General features: G+C 43.7%; 2 protein-coding genes across 2 annotated transcripts; both read left to right on the top strand.

Annotated features, from left to right (window-relative positions):
* The first annotated feature begins 241 nt into the window (after nt 1-241).
* Nucleotides 242-12,122, top strand: zyx (zyxin). Its single transcript, XM_068759251.1, has 10 exons — nt 242-413; nt 5,438-5,684; nt 6,402-6,634; nt 7,274-7,369; nt 8,000-8,572; nt 8,817-8,961; nt 9,233-9,402; nt 9,541-9,719; nt 9,917-10,037; nt 10,122-12,122. Exons 2-10 carry the CDS (start codon nt 5,462-5,464, stop codon nt 10,233-10,235), a joined length of 1,854 nt encoding a protein of 617 aa, XP_068615352.1. The 5' UTR covers nt 242-413; nt 5,438-5,461; the 3' UTR covers nt 10,236-12,122.
* kel (Kell metallo-endopeptidase (Kell blood group)) lies at nt 11,775-18,916 on the top strand. Its single transcript, XM_068757906.1, has 19 exons — nt 11,775-11,780; nt 13,400-13,519; nt 14,473-14,752; nt 14,849-15,139; nt 15,228-15,349; nt 15,946-16,104; nt 16,214-16,285; nt 16,366-16,554; nt 16,642-16,799; nt 16,987-17,104; nt 17,203-17,298; nt 17,403-17,501; nt 17,581-17,658; nt 17,775-17,881; nt 17,964-18,053; nt 18,147-18,214; nt 18,353-18,513; nt 18,588-18,677; nt 18,759-18,916. The coding sequence occupies exons 1-19, from the start codon at nt 11,775-11,777 to the stop codon at nt 18,903-18,905; spliced, it is 2,451 nt and encodes an 816-aa protein (XP_068614007.1). The 3' UTR covers nt 18,906-18,916.
* Nucleotides 18,917-19,551: the final 635 nt, after the last annotated feature.

The following is a 19,551-nucleotide window of genomic DNA, read 5'->3' as shown; positions in this document are numbered from 1 at the left end:
ATCTAATCAAGCTCCATTATCTCTCCCTCCCTCATTCCCTAAGTCTGACCTTACAAGGAGAGGCAACAGGGTTGATGTCATTGAGTGAAGAATGCTGCAGGAATCCAGAGAGAAGGGAGAACAGGAGGAGGGGTCTGACTGGACAGAACAGAGAGAGAGAGAGAGAGAGAGAGATGCTATTTACATACTGATACACAAGTCCTAAACCAAAGTCAAACGAGAAAGAACTTGTTTGGAAGGATGGTGTCATTCCTTTGCCAGACTGAACAGTACAGGGGGAGGGTCTAATAGCTGGAGAGGAGAAGAGAAGTTCCCCATTACAGTCGAATCTCTCTCATCCTGAACGGAGAGAAAAACGGAACAAAAGGAAAAGGGAGAGAAAACAGGACATCCACGTTGCTGTTGTATTTAAGGCAAGTAACTGTTGTCAGTCAGAATTTAGTTTCTTTATTGTTTTTCTGTAGTTCTCTTGTAATATTATTATTTATTTATTTTGTCAATAATTATGATACCGCAGATTTTTTTGAACGCCATCTTTAGCAAGGATCGTTATATGTGCCTCCCCTGTTCAAAAAAATAAAATAAAAATGAAAAACGTCGCTGTCATGTCAGAGACACCGGCTTCGGGTGGGTCGGTGTCCCGTTGTCACCCGAGCCGAGTGGACGGACCGTGCAGTCGGTCGTCCGGCTGACGAGCGCAGATAAGAGCGGACAATGCGGAAGTTACGACCGGAAGTCGGGCTAGAAAGTTGATCAAGCTCGCATTCTGGCGGTGCGGCTCTAGTCCTTCGTGTACTTCATAGAGGAGGAGAACTTTTGATTTATGACTGGACGCTTAAGCCAGACGTTCTTCTTTTGTTTTAAGGTAAGATGAAACAGGGTGGCCTCGGTAGCGTCTGCCTGTACGGGTGTTCGTGAATGAAGCTAAGCTAACCGCTGGTGTGATTGACAAACCGGAGAGATAACGATTGTCAATATCCGCCTGGCAGACGCGCAGGGGAAATGTGGCTCATCCGTTTCTGGATTTAATGTTACTCGAAACTATGACTGTTCAATCTGGGTTAGAACGAGCTAACAATATAATTTGCTTTTGAATATTATATAGCCTAATGTTGACATTTAACGTGGTATTAACATCAGCTTCTAATTAATTTTTCCATTCAGCATTTTGCTATTTAATGATGAAATGTTATGTTTAATTAAACTCTGCTCCATTTGTGCCCGTGTCAGGGAGGCCTGTTTTAAAAATGGCTTGACTGACACTCCTCAGAGAACAGACACACTCATTGTGACCCTTTTCTGTTTTGTTTTTTCTTAGACTTGTTTGTACATCGATATTCTCATCAAACACCATTTTCAGAGAAATAGCCTTCATCCAACCAATCCCCTATGACCACCACTCCATTGTTAAAATAACTCGACCTGCAAAAGGCATGAACATTAGATAGAGGACTACTAGAACGCCAGCACAAAATGGTTTGCTGGTGCCATGTCTTTTGAGATGTCGTTGATGAGGGTGTTTGCTACGTGTTGCCATCTGTTGTTCTTGTCATAAAGAACTTTCATACTAAAACTCCTGTTTGTTTTTGTACTGTGGCTTGCTTAGGTCTGTCATGGAGAGCTGACTCCCAAAGCTTTTTTATTATCATAATTTAGGCTGTATTTTATTTGGAGATGTTAAAACAACATATCCAACATATGCGTGGAACTTCCTACAGATTTCTGACAAATCTTGCAGCAAATCTTTTGAGCTGCATCTTCCTTTTTGAACCCAAATCAGAGTGAGCCACGTCTAGCAACATGCATGGTGGAGACTGGTGGTCGCTCAGTTATATCACTGTAATGTAGCCGCCATTAAATCTGCATGCTCTCACAATGTGCATGTGCAATCACGTAATAATCTGTCCTAAACTGCACAAGACGATCGATGGGGGAGTGTTCAGGATGTGGAGGTATCACTTTGACGGGTTTATGCAAAATGAATGACACACTAAACACATTCCACATCCCTACATTTTAGAATAGATTTTCTGCTGCAAGAATGTAAAAATCCTGTGATCGTCGGTGCTTCTTTGCCGCTATTATTTACCTTTTTGAACAACAAGATTGTTGGGAAGCCTCGACCGAAGCGTGTTTAAGGATAACTTATGGGAAAAGGACTCAGGCTTGAGTTCTCCTGAGGTTAGTGTGGTGGTGGCTCTGCTTGAAAGGCCTGGCATTATGGTTACTCTGACGCCTTGGTGATCGGTGAGGCAATTGAAGTCTGTGAGTGATGATTAGCTATGACCGGCTTTATGCTGCTCATTATGAGGGAGCTGATGAGGAGTTGTTATTTCTGAGCGTACATTTACCCCAATTCTCCATTGTGTCTCTCTTGTGCCTCTTGCTTGGCCTTCATCCCAGTGCAAGCGGATAAGGTTGTTTGGGTGAGAGCTGGCCGTGGGGGCTATTAGTTGATGTGGTCATCGGTTTTAAAATGCTTTTTTTTTTGCTCCTGAATCAGTAATGGCAGGCTGAGACTCTGAGAAACTGGGTGTTCTATTAACATCAGAACAGTGGAGAGGTTTTTAGCTGACGCGATGTCTCGCTGGACACGGGAGGTCTTACTGTCAGCGAATCATGTTCTCTTTATGTAACGTGTCCGTAAATATTGGCCTTTAGTTTATATGCCAAGTGCTACTATTGTAGAGTACAGTGTGTAATGCATGCTGGGTGCGTATCCCAAGGCGACGCTGCACCATCCTCCATCGCAGCTGTAGAGTAAAAATGATTAAAGACAGCCGCCCTGAGTGATGTCATTCAGTTCAAGTAGTGTGGGTTACAGATGAGGGATGAGGCTGAGGGAAGCGCAAAAATGAAAGCGATGAAATGGTCGTGGGTCCGCCACAGAGCAGAAACAGTTTGCCCATCAGAGTGTTGGCGCTCTTTATTTGGGGGAGTAAAATATGACAGGAGGAAAGAGGAAAACGGCCGAGAGACTGAATGGAGTGAAACAAAAAGGAGGTGATGATGATGTCATTAAGTTCCAGCGGCAAATCTGTTCCTCAGCGGAGGGTCCGCTGAGATCCCAAGGATCAGGTTTCCAGAAAGATTCACAGAAGGACGTCTGAGGCCGACTGTGGAGCTGAGCTCATAGAATTAGGTCCCCCAGGAAGGTGACTAGGAGCAGATGGAACAGGACGGCCATGTTGTTATTATCACTGGTGAATAACTTGGAGGGACTGCTGTGTATGTATTGCAATGAAAATGCTCAATCACAGCCTGCACCGCCCTCGTCGAGACTCGAAGCCCCTTTAGTTCTGGCTGTGCATGCTGTCTCGATTCATAACTCTTTGTTTAAGAACCTTATCGCAGTCACTCGGTCTTCTCATGACACGTTCCGTCCCGTGGAATCTGAAGTAGGTCGCGTTACTAGGTTAATGAGTTGCCAGCTATTTTTCCAAAAGACTGGCAAAACGATCTGTCCTTGCTCCAATGTCTTTTAATTTGCTGTTCTATTTTTCCACTGCTGTAAACTGCTTCCCCATTATTCGCCTGCAGAAAGCTGGCGACCAGAGCGGTTTGCATCACCTCTTGCTGATTCATGGAGCAATTTTCTGCACAATTTTGTGAAGTGCGGCTAAGGTTTCATGGGTTGTTTTTCCAACTCCTCCAAGAGGACGGGGAAATTTGAAAGCGAAGCCGGAGCAAGTTGATTTAGATTTTACATCAGTCAATGCTGCAAGGTTTAAGATCCCATCATTTCTCAACTTGTACTTTTAGCGAGTGAAGTTTGTAAAGATTTAACATTGTAAATTTAACAGAGGTGGGGGGGGGGGGGGGGGTCTACAAACATATCTAATTACAAATGTGCCTATACGCACTTTTTATGTCCCGGTTGTGTCCAGCCAAGAGGTTCAACACAAGATTAGTATTGAAACATCTCAGACAGTTGAATGAAATATTTGACACTTAAAAACGATTGTGGTTTTAAGACACATGCTTGAAACTGTCGATTAAAAGGAAGCCGACTCGTGGGTCGAGGAGAAAAGCCCAGCTGTGGCTTCAGAGAAGTTCTGTTGTGCCAGAAACACTTTGAGCTCTAAAGAGTTTCTTGCCTTGTCGGCTCTGAAACTATTGTGTGACCTTGCAGTGCAGTTTGATTTAATGATAGGACCGCTGGGAGAGGAGCTAGCAGGACCGCCGGTACTGAACGTTGTAAGCGGCATAAAGTAATGAAGGAGGTTGAACTAAAACCGACCTGCTTTCCACTCCTCCCAGCTCGTCGTAAAATGTCGCAGAGATGTGCAACCCTATCGTTAAAAGCTGTGTAAATATTGGTGCATTAATAGTTTTCTCAGTCTTAATTATCAGTATGTTTCAGAGCACTCGGGTACAGTAGTGCAAACGGCAAGAACATGCGCTCAGTGTCTAGTTGGCGTACTCGTGTTCCGGTTCGGTGACAAGAACCATGCGTCTGGCTAAAGGTCGTGTTCTGGGTCTGCGGCCTGCGGCAAAACGTGTTCAAACTTTCCGAGGAATCTCGACGGAGACGCTGACGTAACGGCAGCGTCTGTTTACGCAGCGGTATGTGCGAGGTAAATATTTGAGCCGGGCCTCGTTTCGACGCACCTCCAAAGGAAAACATTAGGATAGTTTCAGACTGCTGTCCTCTTACAGGAAGCACCATTGTCGTGTTTCCATGTCACTGTAAACGGCCATGTGTTAAATGTTACGAGTCGTCTCTGGCCATTGCCTGAGGAAGTTACCGCACACTGCCTCGTTCCTCCGTAGACTATATCCATGAGCGAACTGTGTTTTTTAAAGAGTAGTAGTTGATCTGCAGAATGCCAGGAGGCACCGCTCTGCACAGTGAACTGGTTCTGCCCTCAATATAAAAGAAATGTCTTCTGCTAACTGGAGAAGCCGAGCAGCGTAGCAACTTCAGGAAGCTATTGCCAATTTTAAGGTTGGAAGATTTGGCAGAGCGAAGGCAACATTTTCCTACACATTCATCACTCCAGCTTTGAGCTGCTCCCAACGCTGCCTCTCTCTACCCCGTCTGATTAGTGAACGCTTTTCACTTTTGCATCACATTGAACAAGAATTCATGCAGGAGCACCACTTTCTGGTATCAAATAAGTTTTTAGACTCTATTTAAAAAAAAAAAAATCAGCATAAAGACTTGGCATGCGCCACATCTGGTTACCGTTAGCGACGTAGTCTGTAGTTTTCATCACTAATTTAATGCTGATGTTTTCTAGCAGACATCCTGACTCTGAATGCAACCCAGTGACTTTAAGCAGCTGAATATTAACCCCTCGCCACGGGGCAGAGGGGTTAAAGTCAGTTTATGAATTGGCCATCAGCTTCTTCGCGGCGTCCATGTTGAATCGTGGTTGTTCATCTTTGATCGATCGATCTGTTCTGTAATGTGATTTCTTGTGCTCATCCTCAGATAAATAAATAAAAAAAACCAAAAATGGAGGAGTCCGGCAGCAGCAAGCCTTTCATGGTGACGTCCTCTCTCAACTTCAAAGTCACCACGCCATCCTTCTACAACCAGCCAAAGAAGTTTGCCTCTGTGGCTCCACCGCGCCCCAAAAGTGTGACGCCTCCCTCGGGTCCATCACCGACGCCAGTGGGCACGGGCGTGATTGGCCGAGTGGGGGACCTGCCTCCACCGCCCCCTTCGCTCTGTGAAGGTATTTGCATTATTTATGCGGTTTTCCGAACCATTTTTGTGACTTATGTCATCTCCACTCAGTCAGCAGCACGACCCGGCCCCGCCATCACTGCTATGCAGGGTAGAGCATGCAGGGTAGAGCATGCAGGGTAGAGCATGCAGGGTAGAGCATGCAGGGTAGAGCATGCAGGGTAGAGCATGCGGAGCCTCAGTTTATTGAAGAACCTATTAGATATTTGGTGCTGGTCTCCTAATTCTTTGTCTCTGAGACATCCTATCAGCCTACTGTACTTTAACTCCTGTCTTTACATTTCAGTTAAATGTTGGAGCGTCTCTTTTCTTTTTTTACATACTACTTGTACAAATTAGGATCTTTCTGAGTTGATTTAACTCCGTGAATCCAGGTAAAGTTAGGTTGTGTGTGTGACGTTAACGACTTCTGTAAAGAGTCATGTTTTCTAGTTGGTTCTATCGAGTGAACCTTTTAATACCGTACGTCATTTACTGACACACCCACATCAACATGGCAGGAATTTATCATGCACCTCAAACCCAAACGAATCAGAAGCACGGATATAATCTTTTAGATTTTTATTGTTTACTTGTTTACTACTTCTTTTTTTTTTCACAAAACAGCCACATTTGCATTGGACGATCAGATGCAGCGTGAGTATAAAATTTAAAAAAAGCATTTTGTCGCAGCATTTAACCAATCAACCCTCTGTATTTCTGTCAGAATTCCCACCCCCTCCCCCTCCCCTGGATGATGATTTGCCAGCCCCTCCACCTGAATGCCAAACCACTCTCACCGCCTCTGACGCCCTCCCTCCCGCCTTCCCCGCTCCGCCTCCGGTGGCAGATGACCTGCCCCTGCCGGCTCCCCCCAAGGATAGCGCCTGTTTGCCCACCTTCCCTTCTCCCCCACCCCCTCCGCCTCTCCCTGCCTCCAGTACCAGTATTCCCAGCGCTGCTGGAAACCCACATGTGAGTCACGATGGAACCTTCTCCAACTTGGGTTGCGGTGCCTGCCTGTTTCATTCTTTCATCGCGTGTCGGTATCACTTAAAGGTGGACGCTGTTCTCGTGATATTGTAGGGTCCCCGGAGCGCTGACGGGAAATACTGTTGCTGCAAATTATATTAGCGTCAGTCTGGAGTAAATCACCCGGCACCGTGCTCCAAACAGGATTATTGCTCAATTGTGTAACAGAAATAGTTTTTACACAGGCAACAAAAGGCCTTTTGTGGAGTTGTTTACTGCAGGATTGCTATAATTACAGTTGGCTTGTCAACCTACGAAATGCTTGTATACAAAAAGGAAAAACTTGGCTTGGATATAATATAAATACTAATATACATCATGCATAAAGAGACTCCTGCAACGCAAACAATCCCGCGAATTGAAAATAATTAAAAAAGTCGGTATTCTCTTTCAGCCAACTAGGGAATAAAAATTCATATTCATATATTCAAGTTTTAATTCATCGTCAACGGTAAACCTTATTTTTTCATCATTTATTTACTTTCTATCTTGTGATGGTTTCTTGTTATTTACTCATGATTCCTCTCCTCATTCTGATCCCTTCCTCTTCTGTGTTTGCTCTGCCAGAGGCCGGTGGAGAAGCAGACCAGCTTTGATATACAGCTTGACTCTTTAACTGACTTGCTGTCTGAGATGGAGACCAGGGGACCTTTCAACCCGAAGGTAAAAAAATAAAATAAAAAGGAGTTAGGATTCTAGCTAAAGACGATGAGAGGATTGGCTCAAGAGCCTCACTGTATGAAGAGAGAATGAGTCACGCAAGCAAGGTAGGTCAGTGGAAAGAGTTCAGGGAGACGCCAGGTTGGGTTCATCGCGCTCTCTTCATCCGTTCAGGGTGAAAGCTCAGTGGTAAGTAAACTGCACCAACAAGCAACAAAGGGACGTGGAAACCCGGGTGGAGTAGCTGGGGGGGGGGGGGGGGGGGGGGTCACGGAGCGAATGGACAGAAGGAGAGATGCATGCAGAATTGAGTGGAGAGCATGAAAGTGTGATGACGCCAATGTGTGCTGCCAGAGAACCAGCGAGGGGGCCATAAATGGAGAGCACTTTCATCCAAGTGGGAGGTACCGGATCAAGGCGGAATAATGTTGGCACAAAACTGCAAAATAAATGTCAGAAAGATGAAGCACTTCTATCGAGTTCAAACTTTGGAGGACTAACAATATTTCTTTTAATCAATCTGCCTCCTATACTATTAAAAGTGACTGCTCCCAACATTTCCCTCCCTTGTATAATGGATCCTTCAGAAATGGAACGTTTGTATAGAATAATCTTTCTTTGCTTTATTCACAGTTACCAAGCCAGTATGCTGCAGCACCAGCGCCCAAACCTTCAGCTCCTCCTCCAACCGCTCCTAAACCAGCGCTCTCCTTCCTCCCACCACCTGAGATGGGAGACCACCCGCCTCCTGCACCCTGGGCAGAAGAACTCAGAGCCAGAACAAACCGATACGCCAATCACAACGCCGCTCCGAACGCTGCTCCCCAGCCGTTCGCTAAGGCGCCGGCTACGGCCCCTAAGTCCGGGTTCGGAGGCAGAACGGCAACCTCATCCGTTGCTCTGGCACAAAAACTAAACCAGAACCTGAACCAGAATTCCACCCCTATCAATTCTGGACCAAAACCGTCCGCACCCTCTGGCGTCAGCTCTTTCCCTCCTCTTCCTTCTGCCATTCCACTCGCACCTGCTACTCCACCAAACAATATGGCGGCTCCCCAAGCCTCAAATCCCGTAAGGCGGTCTCCCTTTGCCAGTCCGGTGAATGCAAACCAGAACCCTCCTGCTGCGATACCTCCTCAACCCAAGATGGTGGCGCCTCCCAGCGCCTCTTTTAGCCAGCCAATGAAAACTCCTCCTGCACCCGCAGTATGTTCCAACTTTATTTATTTCGTTACTTTGAAACACTTTTACATTGAATACACTGTATAAAAGTAGGACGTGCAAATAATTTCTTATAGTCAACAGATCGAAATATTGAATTTCTGAATATGCACTAAGTGACTGTGCCCAGTCATAAATAACAAAATGCTCTGCAAGACAACTTGAAGGCGGGTGTGTAAATAATCTATATGTAGGTACTCTAATGACTTTGTCTGTGTGTGTGTAGAAGCAGCCCTCACCACCTGGCCCAGTTCTTATCCCAGGTGGAGGAGTTCCTTTGAATATGAGGGAAGTGGAGGAGCTGGAGAAAATGACCAATGACTTCATTAAAGACATGGACACACACGCGCCTGTCATCACCTCCCCACCTACAGGTGCGTACTCGGGAACAGAGTGATGGCTGGAACGTTCATGCTGAGTCTGACGCTGGAAATCACTGCAGCAGTCATTTCTGGGTCAACCGGACTGCGATGATGGAAAGATTTAGGCCTTTAAGCAAAGAAACCGCTTTCAACTCAGTTATGCTCCGCAATTAGATTATATATTAAAGCAAACAGAAATAATGAAGAAAGATGGATGTATTTGTATCATGTTTGCCTTCTTCTGCCCCCCCCCCACGCACGCACACACACCCCGCTTTTTTAGACATCTGTGGGAAGTGTGGTGAGGCTCTGTCCCGCACTCAACCAGCAGTGAGGGCCATGGACAAACTCTTCCACTCCAACTGCTTCTCTTGCATGAGCTGCCATCGCCCCCTGCAGGGCATGCAGTTCTATGACAGGGACAACGCGCCTCAGTGTGAGGACTGCTACATGGTGAGGATGCAAACAACACTTAACAGAGTTGTTCATGCTGCACATGGAGAATATGATTGATATGATAAGAAAATGTGCAAGCTGACGCATTAATAAATGCGTCCAATGATCATGCGTGCTGCTTTTGCTCGTCCTCAGAGTTCTCTGGCAGTGTGCTCCAGATGCGGGGAGAAGATTACGGACCGTGTGCTCAAGGCCGTGGGCCAGTGTTTCCATGCCCACTGTTTCCGCTGCAGCACCTGTTCCTGTGCACTTGAGGGGGCACCTTTTATCACTGACGACAACAACAACCCTTACTGTGTCCAGGATTATCACAGGTAAGCTAGTGGTTGTTGATACCTCAGTGAGTAACAAAATCTACTGGTTTAATAGCCAGTGTATGATGCGTACTAATACATACACCGTGGGCAGAGTCCTAGGACAAAACGTCTTCACCTGTGATTCTCTTTACAGGCCCTAAAGCTATTTTCTGAAGGCCGTTAACTAACAGCCAGTTTGTCTCTTTCGTCCCCAGGCGTTTCTCCCCTCTGTGTGTGAGCTGTAACGAACCCATTGTTCCAGCGCCAGGCAGCGAGGAGACGGTTAGAGTGGTGGCTCTGGACAGGAACTTCCACCTCAAGTGTTACCGTTGTGAGGTGAGGTAGTTGAACCTTTTCCCCAGAATATGCATCTTTCAGTGGATTCAGCCCAACTAACAAACGCGCCGATTTACTCTCCAGGACTGCGCTCGCCCTCTCTCCATAGAAGCGGACGAAAATGGCTGCTATCCATTGGATGGTAGGATCCTGTGTATGAAGTGCCACACCCAGCGGGCCAAGCAAGCTGCGCAGTGATTGGCTAAGCACACCCCAACTACAAACCAAAATCCAAAAGCACAGGATTTATTCGGCTGCCAGTTTAGCCTTCACAACAGGGCTTGAATCAGTAGACGTGTGCGAGTGTGAGCGTGAACGTGCCGTGTGAAAGGTTTGGCATGCGGATATATCGTAGTATTGCCCCACCCACCCCCCGTTTCTGTTCACTTCAGTGCAGAAGTAATGTACTGCACTGGAATAAATGCCCCTCATCTTTTATTCCCAATCGCATTCTCTACGATCTATTGCCTTCTTTGTATAGCAGAGCATACTTTTTGTGCCAATTCTATGTTTACGCTAAAAAAGAATTCCAGCATAACTTGCACAAACAGTTTGATAAAAAAGAGCAGTCTGATGAATATAACTTTGCATTTATCTTTCTTCAATGGTAGTAAGATATGTCCATCTCAAGACTTTCAGTATCATTAATACTGAAATTGTTGTCATTGAAAAGGCGTGTCATCGACCATTGTGCAGCTATCACTACTTGAGTGCTGGTCAAATATATTGAGGACTTCTGCAGTTGCTGTGCCGATAAGTGGGTTTAAAACAAAAAGTCTTTGGGGGCAGAACATTGACTGCAAAAATGATTATAACCGTGAATGTTGCTTTCCATTGTACGTGATGTGAATTTGATCATTTATATGCATGTGGAATTATGTCTTGCTTTCTTATTAGATCATAAATACTGTATAAGCAAGCAAGACAAGAACAAAAATGTCACTTTCCTCTCAAAAATGGTCCAGAGCTGATTTAGCATCGTATTTGTTCTAGCTGCATGCTCTTCCGATGCACAAAATAAGAACAAACGAGCACAGATTTGCAGAGAATAGATGCAATTTGAGTGTTGTCATTTTCAACAACAAAAAATGGTTGAATACGGGACCTATTATGTGATGGTTGCACAGTTGCTTTATACCGGTAACCTTTCATCGTCACTTTGACTCCAGTCCCAACACATGATCAATTTAGTTCCTATTTAAAGTAGATGCCACCCAGAAACATGAGTTTTTGATACGCATTTCAGAACATCTTGCTTTATATAATAGAATCTATTGATGTTTTTAAGTTTGTATTTAACAATACTAAAATGCCCCTTTACTTCCAGATAATAGATTAGCACAGACTTTAGCTTTAGCTTTAGCTTTAGATATTAACTCTTAATGACCAAGTATGTGAAAGCACGAACATTAAGGTTAAAGCAATTGCGTTGAATTACATTTTTTTGGCTCTGTTAGATGACCACTATTTCCCATCGTCATCTTTTGTATTTTTCCGTCTGTTCGTGTTTTATACTGTTGCACCCTTATCTTACTGTACTGTATCACTGATAAATGCTTAGGTATTAGATTTCATTTTAACTTTGAGATTTGCCTTCTCCGTCTCCTCTGTGGGTTCCTTCTGAATTGAGCCTGGTTTTCAGCCACAGAAAGTCATTCCGTAATAAAATAAATAAATAAAAGTTATAATTTGTGCTTGCATTGAGCCTGGTCCAGTGTAAACAGCAGAGTGACCAACATGGCGGTAGGCTTTCAGCATTGCATGCTCGCTGTGTTTGTATTGGTGGCGGCATCGTTTATAGTATTATGTCTTGTTTGCACCAAATACACAACCTTTGTTGCCCTGCCTTTGTTACCAAAATGTGATACGCATATGATAATGCCATCACAGTTGCATTTATCTGGTGTTTTATTGTGTTAAGTCCTATTGTATTAAATGTGGATGCCTTTTCATATACATTTTTTTTTAAATAACTTCCTTTTTGATATTTGTATATGTTTAAAAACATTTTTCTGTCCCACCCCTTCCCCTCTGGCTGTATCAGAAGATGAATAAAATGCTATATACCAACAGGTTTATGTCCGATTCCTCAACTGTCACTTGTGTTATTGTAAAGCTAGAAGCACCAATAATTACCTGCATCGAGGTGGGGCTTATGTAATCACCGACGTTGGTCGGTCGGTCGATTTATCTGTTAGCAGCATAACTCAAAAAGTGATGGTATCTCGGTAGATTGACCAATATTTATGGGATTTGACACAATTGTGTAGGATAGCGACCTCTATCTCTCCACCGAGTTTCATCTGGATCGGATTGCGGATACTGTCGTGATACAAAAAGAAATCTGAATTTTCTTATTTACTCATAATGGAGGCTTTAAAAAAATCATATCTTGTAAAATATGCATTCAATTTGCTCACCAAAAATCAGTCATAAAGGGGTCCGATATGAACTATCATGTAAAACGTCTAATGGATCTGATCCAGAATGAGGTCAGGGAAAAATATTAAAATTTAACATTGAAAACCCCATTTATGGATTCAGAAATCAGTTAAAAATACACGATGATTCACTTTTAGTTTTCGCGTTTGGTGTATAAAGATACCGAGAACAATTTCGAATGTTTTGATGATCCAGATGGCCATGTGGACGGTGTAAGTCTAATTAGGAGGGGAATGAGCTGCTTGGCGGAGGTCTGCTCTGAGGGTTTTTCTCATTTATTAAAATGAACCTGGTTTTCAGATGCATTACATGAGTAAAAGTACTAATATGCCACTGTTATAAGTACAAGTACAATACTAGAAACGTAATGCTGTATATATGTATGTGATATGTAAGTATAATTTGTTATATTCCACTACTGTGCGGTGCTAAGCAGAATCCAAAAAAGCTGAAAATGAGAACTTGTCATATTTGTTTTTGCCACCGCACTCTGTCTCTGGTAGGTTTCCATGTGACATCTATGTAACGTGTCCTCCGCTCTCTCATTGATGTGTTGCTTTGCATAGGAGATGCCAAACTGCTCTATCAGTAGTTAACAGCCATGCGTTGCGCTGATAGTGACGCCAGCGGTCGTTTTGTTTGCATAAATATTTCTTAAATTCCAGGACGTGCTAACTTTTGATACTGTGGACAAGAAATGTATTGAAACACACAAGTTAGAGTCTTCATGTTGAGTTTCTTCTGGTTTCACAGATTAAGAAAACAGGCAAGTCCCAGAGGAGACCCACAGACCTTCCTCGGTGCTGTGCCCTGTAGGGGAACGCAAAGACATAGTCAGCAGAGTTGGTTTTATCAGAGGAAGAGAGAAGTGAGTGATGACGTGAGATAGAGAGCGGAGATGACAGCTGTTTGACTTAAAGGCTGCAGGAGGAGGAAGCACACGTGAAACAACAAATGAAAAAGACAAGGACGTGCACGCCTTTAGAAAAACACAGCAGGAGGACATGCTAAGAATGAGGGAATCTCAAAGAGAACTTGAGGTAGGCTCTTTACCCAAATGCAGAGTTCACCAGGGTGCAGCTGTGTGTACAATGTTATGGTAATGGTTGGGATGTTGCTGGAAACCAAAGTGGTTTGTTCCTGGGGGAGATTATATTATTTAAATTGCCTGGCTTGGTGATGCCAGCAGTGGACCAAAATGATAGCTCTGTTGGATGCCAAAATACAAAATGGTTTTGCCTGAACCAGCATTTTCCAGTAACGTTGCAAAGTGATCAAGTGTGAAAATATGTGTGCATAACAATAATATTAACACGTAGTCTGACAATGATATTGGAATAGTAAAATAGAGCTCAATGGAGATTTCAACAGTTGCGGATGTCGCAGTTTGATAGCTGTTTGGATTAGAACAAATTAATCTCAAATAGACGTTTATGATATATTTGTTATGTGGCATTCTGATAAAGGTTGATGCTAAAGTTCATGAACAGAATGTTTTCTTGCAGCTCAAAATTCTTTATTGCCATGAGAACGGTAATTCCTAAGGGGCTGCTTGTGGCAGCGTTGAGAGGCGCCTGCGTGTCGAGTGGAGCACTGGAAATTATTCAAGCTGTAACCAGAACTTGTGTGTTGATCGGGAGAAGTGAATCGATGGGGTTACCGTGCAGATTTCACTGTTAAGGTGCTGTGGGCCCAGTTCTGCCGATGATTCTGGTGCTGGGGAGCCAGAGAAATCATTTTACAAATTTCACTTCACACTCACAATAATGATTTGTTAAAGTCACATAAAATCCTGCTTTTACATTCATGTATAATCATAGTAATGACCTTTTGGTATAACATTTAAATGATGTGCAATTTGTGTGCATATAATAGTCAGAGATGAGAAGGTTTAAACCATGGAGCTATTTATTCTGATAAATCACCAACTGCATCAGTGCTCATAATAATCTGTGTTCTGCGTTACTTTCCCTTTTCACCTGTTCTCTTTTAGCGTGCCACACTGTCCCAGTCAGAACCTGAGAGGCCGCTTCAGCCCCCACCTCTGTATCAGCTGCCACTCCCCACCCAAGACCCCTCCGAGACCCAACAGCAGGCCCAGCTCCAGTATGAACTGCAGCTGTCAGAGCACCGGCCCCAAACAAAAAGAGTGTGGGTGATTGGTTGGAGGCTTCTCCTCCTCCTCCTCCTGGGTTTCTCCTTCTGTGCCGCCATTCTAGGACTAATTTATTATTCTCAATTCCAAACTAGGAGGACGAACCAAGCTGGCATCGGTAGGCCTCCAAAAAAAAAAAAACACACAAAAAAGGAAACAATGGTTCAACAACATGACAATAAATACAGAATATTTCTCTTGTAATTTCTTGTAGAGTATCGATGTCTTACTCCGGTCTGTCGGTCGGCCTCGGACCGTCTAGCCATGTCAGCCGATCCCTTCACACATCCTTGTGATTATTTCTTATTCACATGTGGGTCTGATAGATATTCGCCAAGAAGCAGGGGCATGCAAAGAGGTAAGGGACTCCCTGGACGTCCTCTGGACCAGAAGGTAAAGGTTGCAGGGCCGCAGGAGAGCACGCCAAATAAAGGACTCGGACTAAGAGATAAGAACACACTGGACAGGAGAGCTGTGCTGCTGCAGTATCTGTCTGAAATGTTGGGTAGGACTGAAATATCACTGTGTGTTCTGCATAGGAGTATTACATCAATGTTTTGTCTAAGTTGTGTATTTCTTAATCACTCTTGCAGAATCAAATGACAGGCCGGATAGTACAGCCGTGCAGAAGGCCAGACAATTCTACCATTCCTGTTTGGACACCAGATCCATAGAGACTGCTGGAGCCGAGCCCTTCCTCGCACTCATTCAGAAAGTGAGACCTTTATTTGCCTTAAAGATGTGTGCATTATTCAGAGCTTTCAAGAGAAAGAAATTTGACTGATGACGAAACAGAATCTTTAGCGATGGCTTATTCATTCAGATAACTTGAAGACTGCAATCCTCTGAATTTGTGTTTTTGTTGCACAGCTTTGTACATTTTCTAAGAATCAACTGCAGCTACTTTATTGCAGAATGCCCACCATCAGATTACAACCCCAACATGTTGGTTTATTCATTCCAATCAGCCTCAGCTCTGCTTTTATTTAGAGATCATTGGCATATATTTGCCTCTTGAACAGATGCAGGGAGGTGAAGTTTCTCCAGCTGACTTTGCAACGTTTACAGTTGTTTTGGGGGGAAAAAGCTGCTCACAAGTTGATGTTCTGCAGATATAATCAGTGTGTTTGTACTCTGGTGTTTGCATCCAGCGCAAACCGTAGCCTCTACAAGCCATCAGCATAGCTGTAATGCTCGTCTTGTTTAAACCGGGCAGCTTGGGACAAATTGTGCAACTGATTGAGATTTCCCTGCTTGACAAAAGTCTTTAAAACGGCGCCGCATGCATTGCATGTGTTGCTCTGTGTGCAGCTGGGAGGCTGGGCAGTATCAGGCCAGTGGAATCAGACTGACTTCAACTCCACCCTGAGCACGCTAATGAAAGACTATGCCACGTTTCCATTCTTCAGCCTTCGAGTGGGCAGAGACCCAAATGAAATCACCCGTGGAAGAACGAAACGATACATACAGGCCAGTCCCCATTAAGATCCTTCAGCGTTCACGTGCTGGTGGGAGCACTGGGATGGGAAAACGGACATTGTGTTATTGCTTTGACTTTAACTTTCCTCTTTGTCGACAGATTGATCAGCCGGATGTGCTGATCCCAATCGAATGGAACAACAAGACTCAAAAGTCAAAAGCTAAAACTGAGGTTGATGACTCAGCCAGACATCTTTCACTGCATGCAGCCATAGCCATCACTGCATGACTCTCCTGTCACTTTGCATCCAGAAACTGCGTCCCTTCTTGGCGTCGTGTCAGAGGTATCTGGCATTGCTGGGGTCCCCGCCCAGCAGCAGTATGATCCATGTGGGTGTGTTCATCTCTCTGTCCTCTGAGCTGGCTGTAGCTGCTACGCCGCTGCACCACCGCTTGTCAAAGGGGCAGCTTTATCGACGCATGACCATCAGAGAGCTGCAGGTACCGGAGGAGGGACACATTGCAGCCATGAGCACATGATGCATCTGCTGTGGTAAATAGATTTCTATTGTGTAAATGCGTCAACAGAGCCGGGCCCCTGCTATTGATTGGCTGCGCTGTCTGCGAGCGGCGTTCCATCCGCTGGCCCTTATCGAAGATGATCTTGTCCTTCTACACAATTTACCCTACATTGAGCAAATGTCCCACATAATTGGCAAATGGCTGACGCATGAGCTGAGAAACAGGTACTGTGACACTAAACAGCCCACTCACATATAAGTATCATCCATTGTGTGTATTTGTATTTGTATTGCCTTGCAGTGCACTGCGCAAAGCACCTTTTATTTCATTACATCACTGCGTGTAATAACAAAGTACTGTTCTATTCTATTCTACTCTATTCTATATGCATGGACATTTGATTCCACTCAGCGGCCCCCTTCATACTTACATGATCTTCCATCTGCTGCACACCCTGATGCCTGCTCTAGACTCCAGATTTTCCGAAACGGCAAACGATCTGTCTGTTGCACTGGGTAACAGCGAAGGGGTGAGTCAACACAGACGTCGACTTCTGCGTTTCTTCAATAGATGACATCTTAGAGTCGGCGTGTTGAGTCTCATATTTATTCTGGACTTCTTCAATAGGTTGCCCCACGCTGGGAACAGTGTGTGTTGGAGACTGAGAGAGGCTTTGACTTCGTTCTTAGGGACCTTCTCCGTGAAAGGGCAGAAAACAGAGAAGTAAAAAAAGAAAAAGCCAGGGATTTGGGGTGGTATGGATTAAGAAGCATTTACATTTTGATGGCTAATATAAAGTGCATTTAAGCGTTTTTATTGTTTAACAGGTGGAAGACATGGTTCAGAATATCTTCTCCTCCTTCAAGGCCAAACTACATGAATTCAGGTGGAAAGATCACACTTCCCTCCAGTTTGTAATGAAAAAGGTAAACATGTGAAAGAATTTTTTGTGTTTATCTTATTTAATAGATTTGTTTTTAACATAAGATGCCCGTCTCTCTCCAGGTTCAAGCTTTAATTTCAAAACTTTGGATTACAAACTACATCTCTAATGCATCTGAGCTTGATCCACTGTTTTCCAAGGTATGTTTGAGGCCACCAGGATCTCTAATGGATGAGATACAAAGTGAATGTTTTAATAACCATTTTATTCCACCAAAATGAAAACTTGAATAACACCACTGACTCTTTGATTCCAGGTATCAGTCGGCACACAAAACTTCTTCTCCAGCTACGTCCAGCTCCTGTCCTTGTGGCAAAGGAGACGCAGTAAGCTCTTGACCGAACAAACTGATGCTGCTGATATGTGAGTATCTTTGCTCTCTATTCTTAAAGTTTAAAAAATGAATGTTTCACATGTGTATTTCATATTCTTTTATCATTTTTAGTCTGTCTGTCACATCGTTTCTCCTGGGTGACGAGCTCCTCGTTCCTATGGGAATGTTTGTTCCTCCTTTCTTCCATCCTACGTATCCTAGGTAGTGTACACTAATTTTAAAAGCGATAATGGATTTTCATATTGCATTTTTAATCAGTATGAAAACACAATCTTTCTTTTATATTTTTAACAGAGCAATGAATTACGGTGTAATAGGGTTCTTAATTGCCAAAGATATCCTCCACTTGCTTCTTCCTGACAGTAAGAGCGAATAACATTTGTCCTCCCTGAAATTAATTAGGTTAATATCGTATTGTTTCTCAGACATTTTCTCCACTCAACACCCTAATTATTTACTGGCAGTAAATTACTGCAAAATAATGTTTTTTTGCTGTGTAGTTAATTCTCAGAGTGAGGCAGTCTACGATGTGGGTGAATGCGTTTGGACTCACTACCTCAGTGTGACACAAAAAGCAGGACAAGCTGGAGCCTTTTCACTGTCAGCAGCACAGCAGCAGGAGGTGTGGGTGCAGTACTCTGCACTGCAGATAGCGTTGCAGGTGAGCGGCCACCTTCACACATTACTCTCCAAATATACAAAAACCTTGAGCTCATGCGTCCCATCTTTCTTCAGGCTTACTATCGGAGTCTACAGGAGCATCCAGGTGACACTTCCATCTCAGGACTTTCACACACACGTCTGTTTCTCACATCCTTTACTCAGGTGCTATGCCTTTATTATTTAGCTATGCTTTCATTTCTCTCCATTTAAACTACTGACCTTATGCATTTGAATGTTTTCCAGGTTAACTGTGACTCAGATCCATACAGTCAGCTCATGCCCTTGGAGCCGTCCTTCCTGATTACAGTCATCTGTGCCAAATCTGACTTATGTCCCACAAAACTACATTGCCACAATAGAACTCAGCAGCATACACTAAAAACATGCTAAACATCCCCCTCTGAAGAAAGGCACTTTGATTTTTTTTTTGTAGCTAGTGATTGCATCATCTGGCAACTGTTGACTTGATGCTGTAGAGATTAAAAACTGTGCAATTTCTACAGTTGAGCAATGTGGATGTAAAAGTGCTGTGAGAATAAATATAAAGGTACTAATGGCACAAGTTCTGAAGTTACACTATATAAAAGAAAACACTTGACATTTTTGTATCGGTAGTTCTTATGAAGATATATTTGCATTTCCATAGTGTGCACGAGATGATAAGCATGTGTAAATAAAAGACATTTTAAAAAGTATTTTCAGTGTTTGACTCATTTCATACACTGCCATGACCACTAATAGATTTTTAATAAAGCTCCAACTAAGAAGCGCCTCAGCAGTCGGGGACGCCGACCAAAGTGAATCCAAAATTACACAGACAGGTATCAAGATGGCAGCTTACCGTAACGGACATCAACTATAAAAGCATCACCGGGAGAAGAGATTACTGCCGTTATATTTAGGACTAGCCTTTAGAATAATTTATAGAGAGAAGTAATAAAGTAAAACTTCTAGCAACATGGCATTGTTTTTTTATTCTGATACACAAATTTGGTTGTAAAAGGTATTTTGTCTTTATCTCATATTCCATCTCATA

This window comes from Brachionichthys hirsutus, chromosome 3 (genome assembly GCF_040956055.1).
Source record: "Brachionichthys hirsutus isolate HB-005 chromosome 3, CSIRO-AGI_Bhir_v1, whole genome shotgun sequence".
In the NCBI taxonomy this organism is placed as follows: Eukaryota; Metazoa; Chordata; class Actinopteri; order Lophiiformes; family Brachionichthyidae; genus Brachionichthys; species Brachionichthys hirsutus.
The sequence above is the reverse complement of the archived record's forward strand: the minus strand, read 5'-3'. Positions and strand labels throughout refer to the sequence as shown.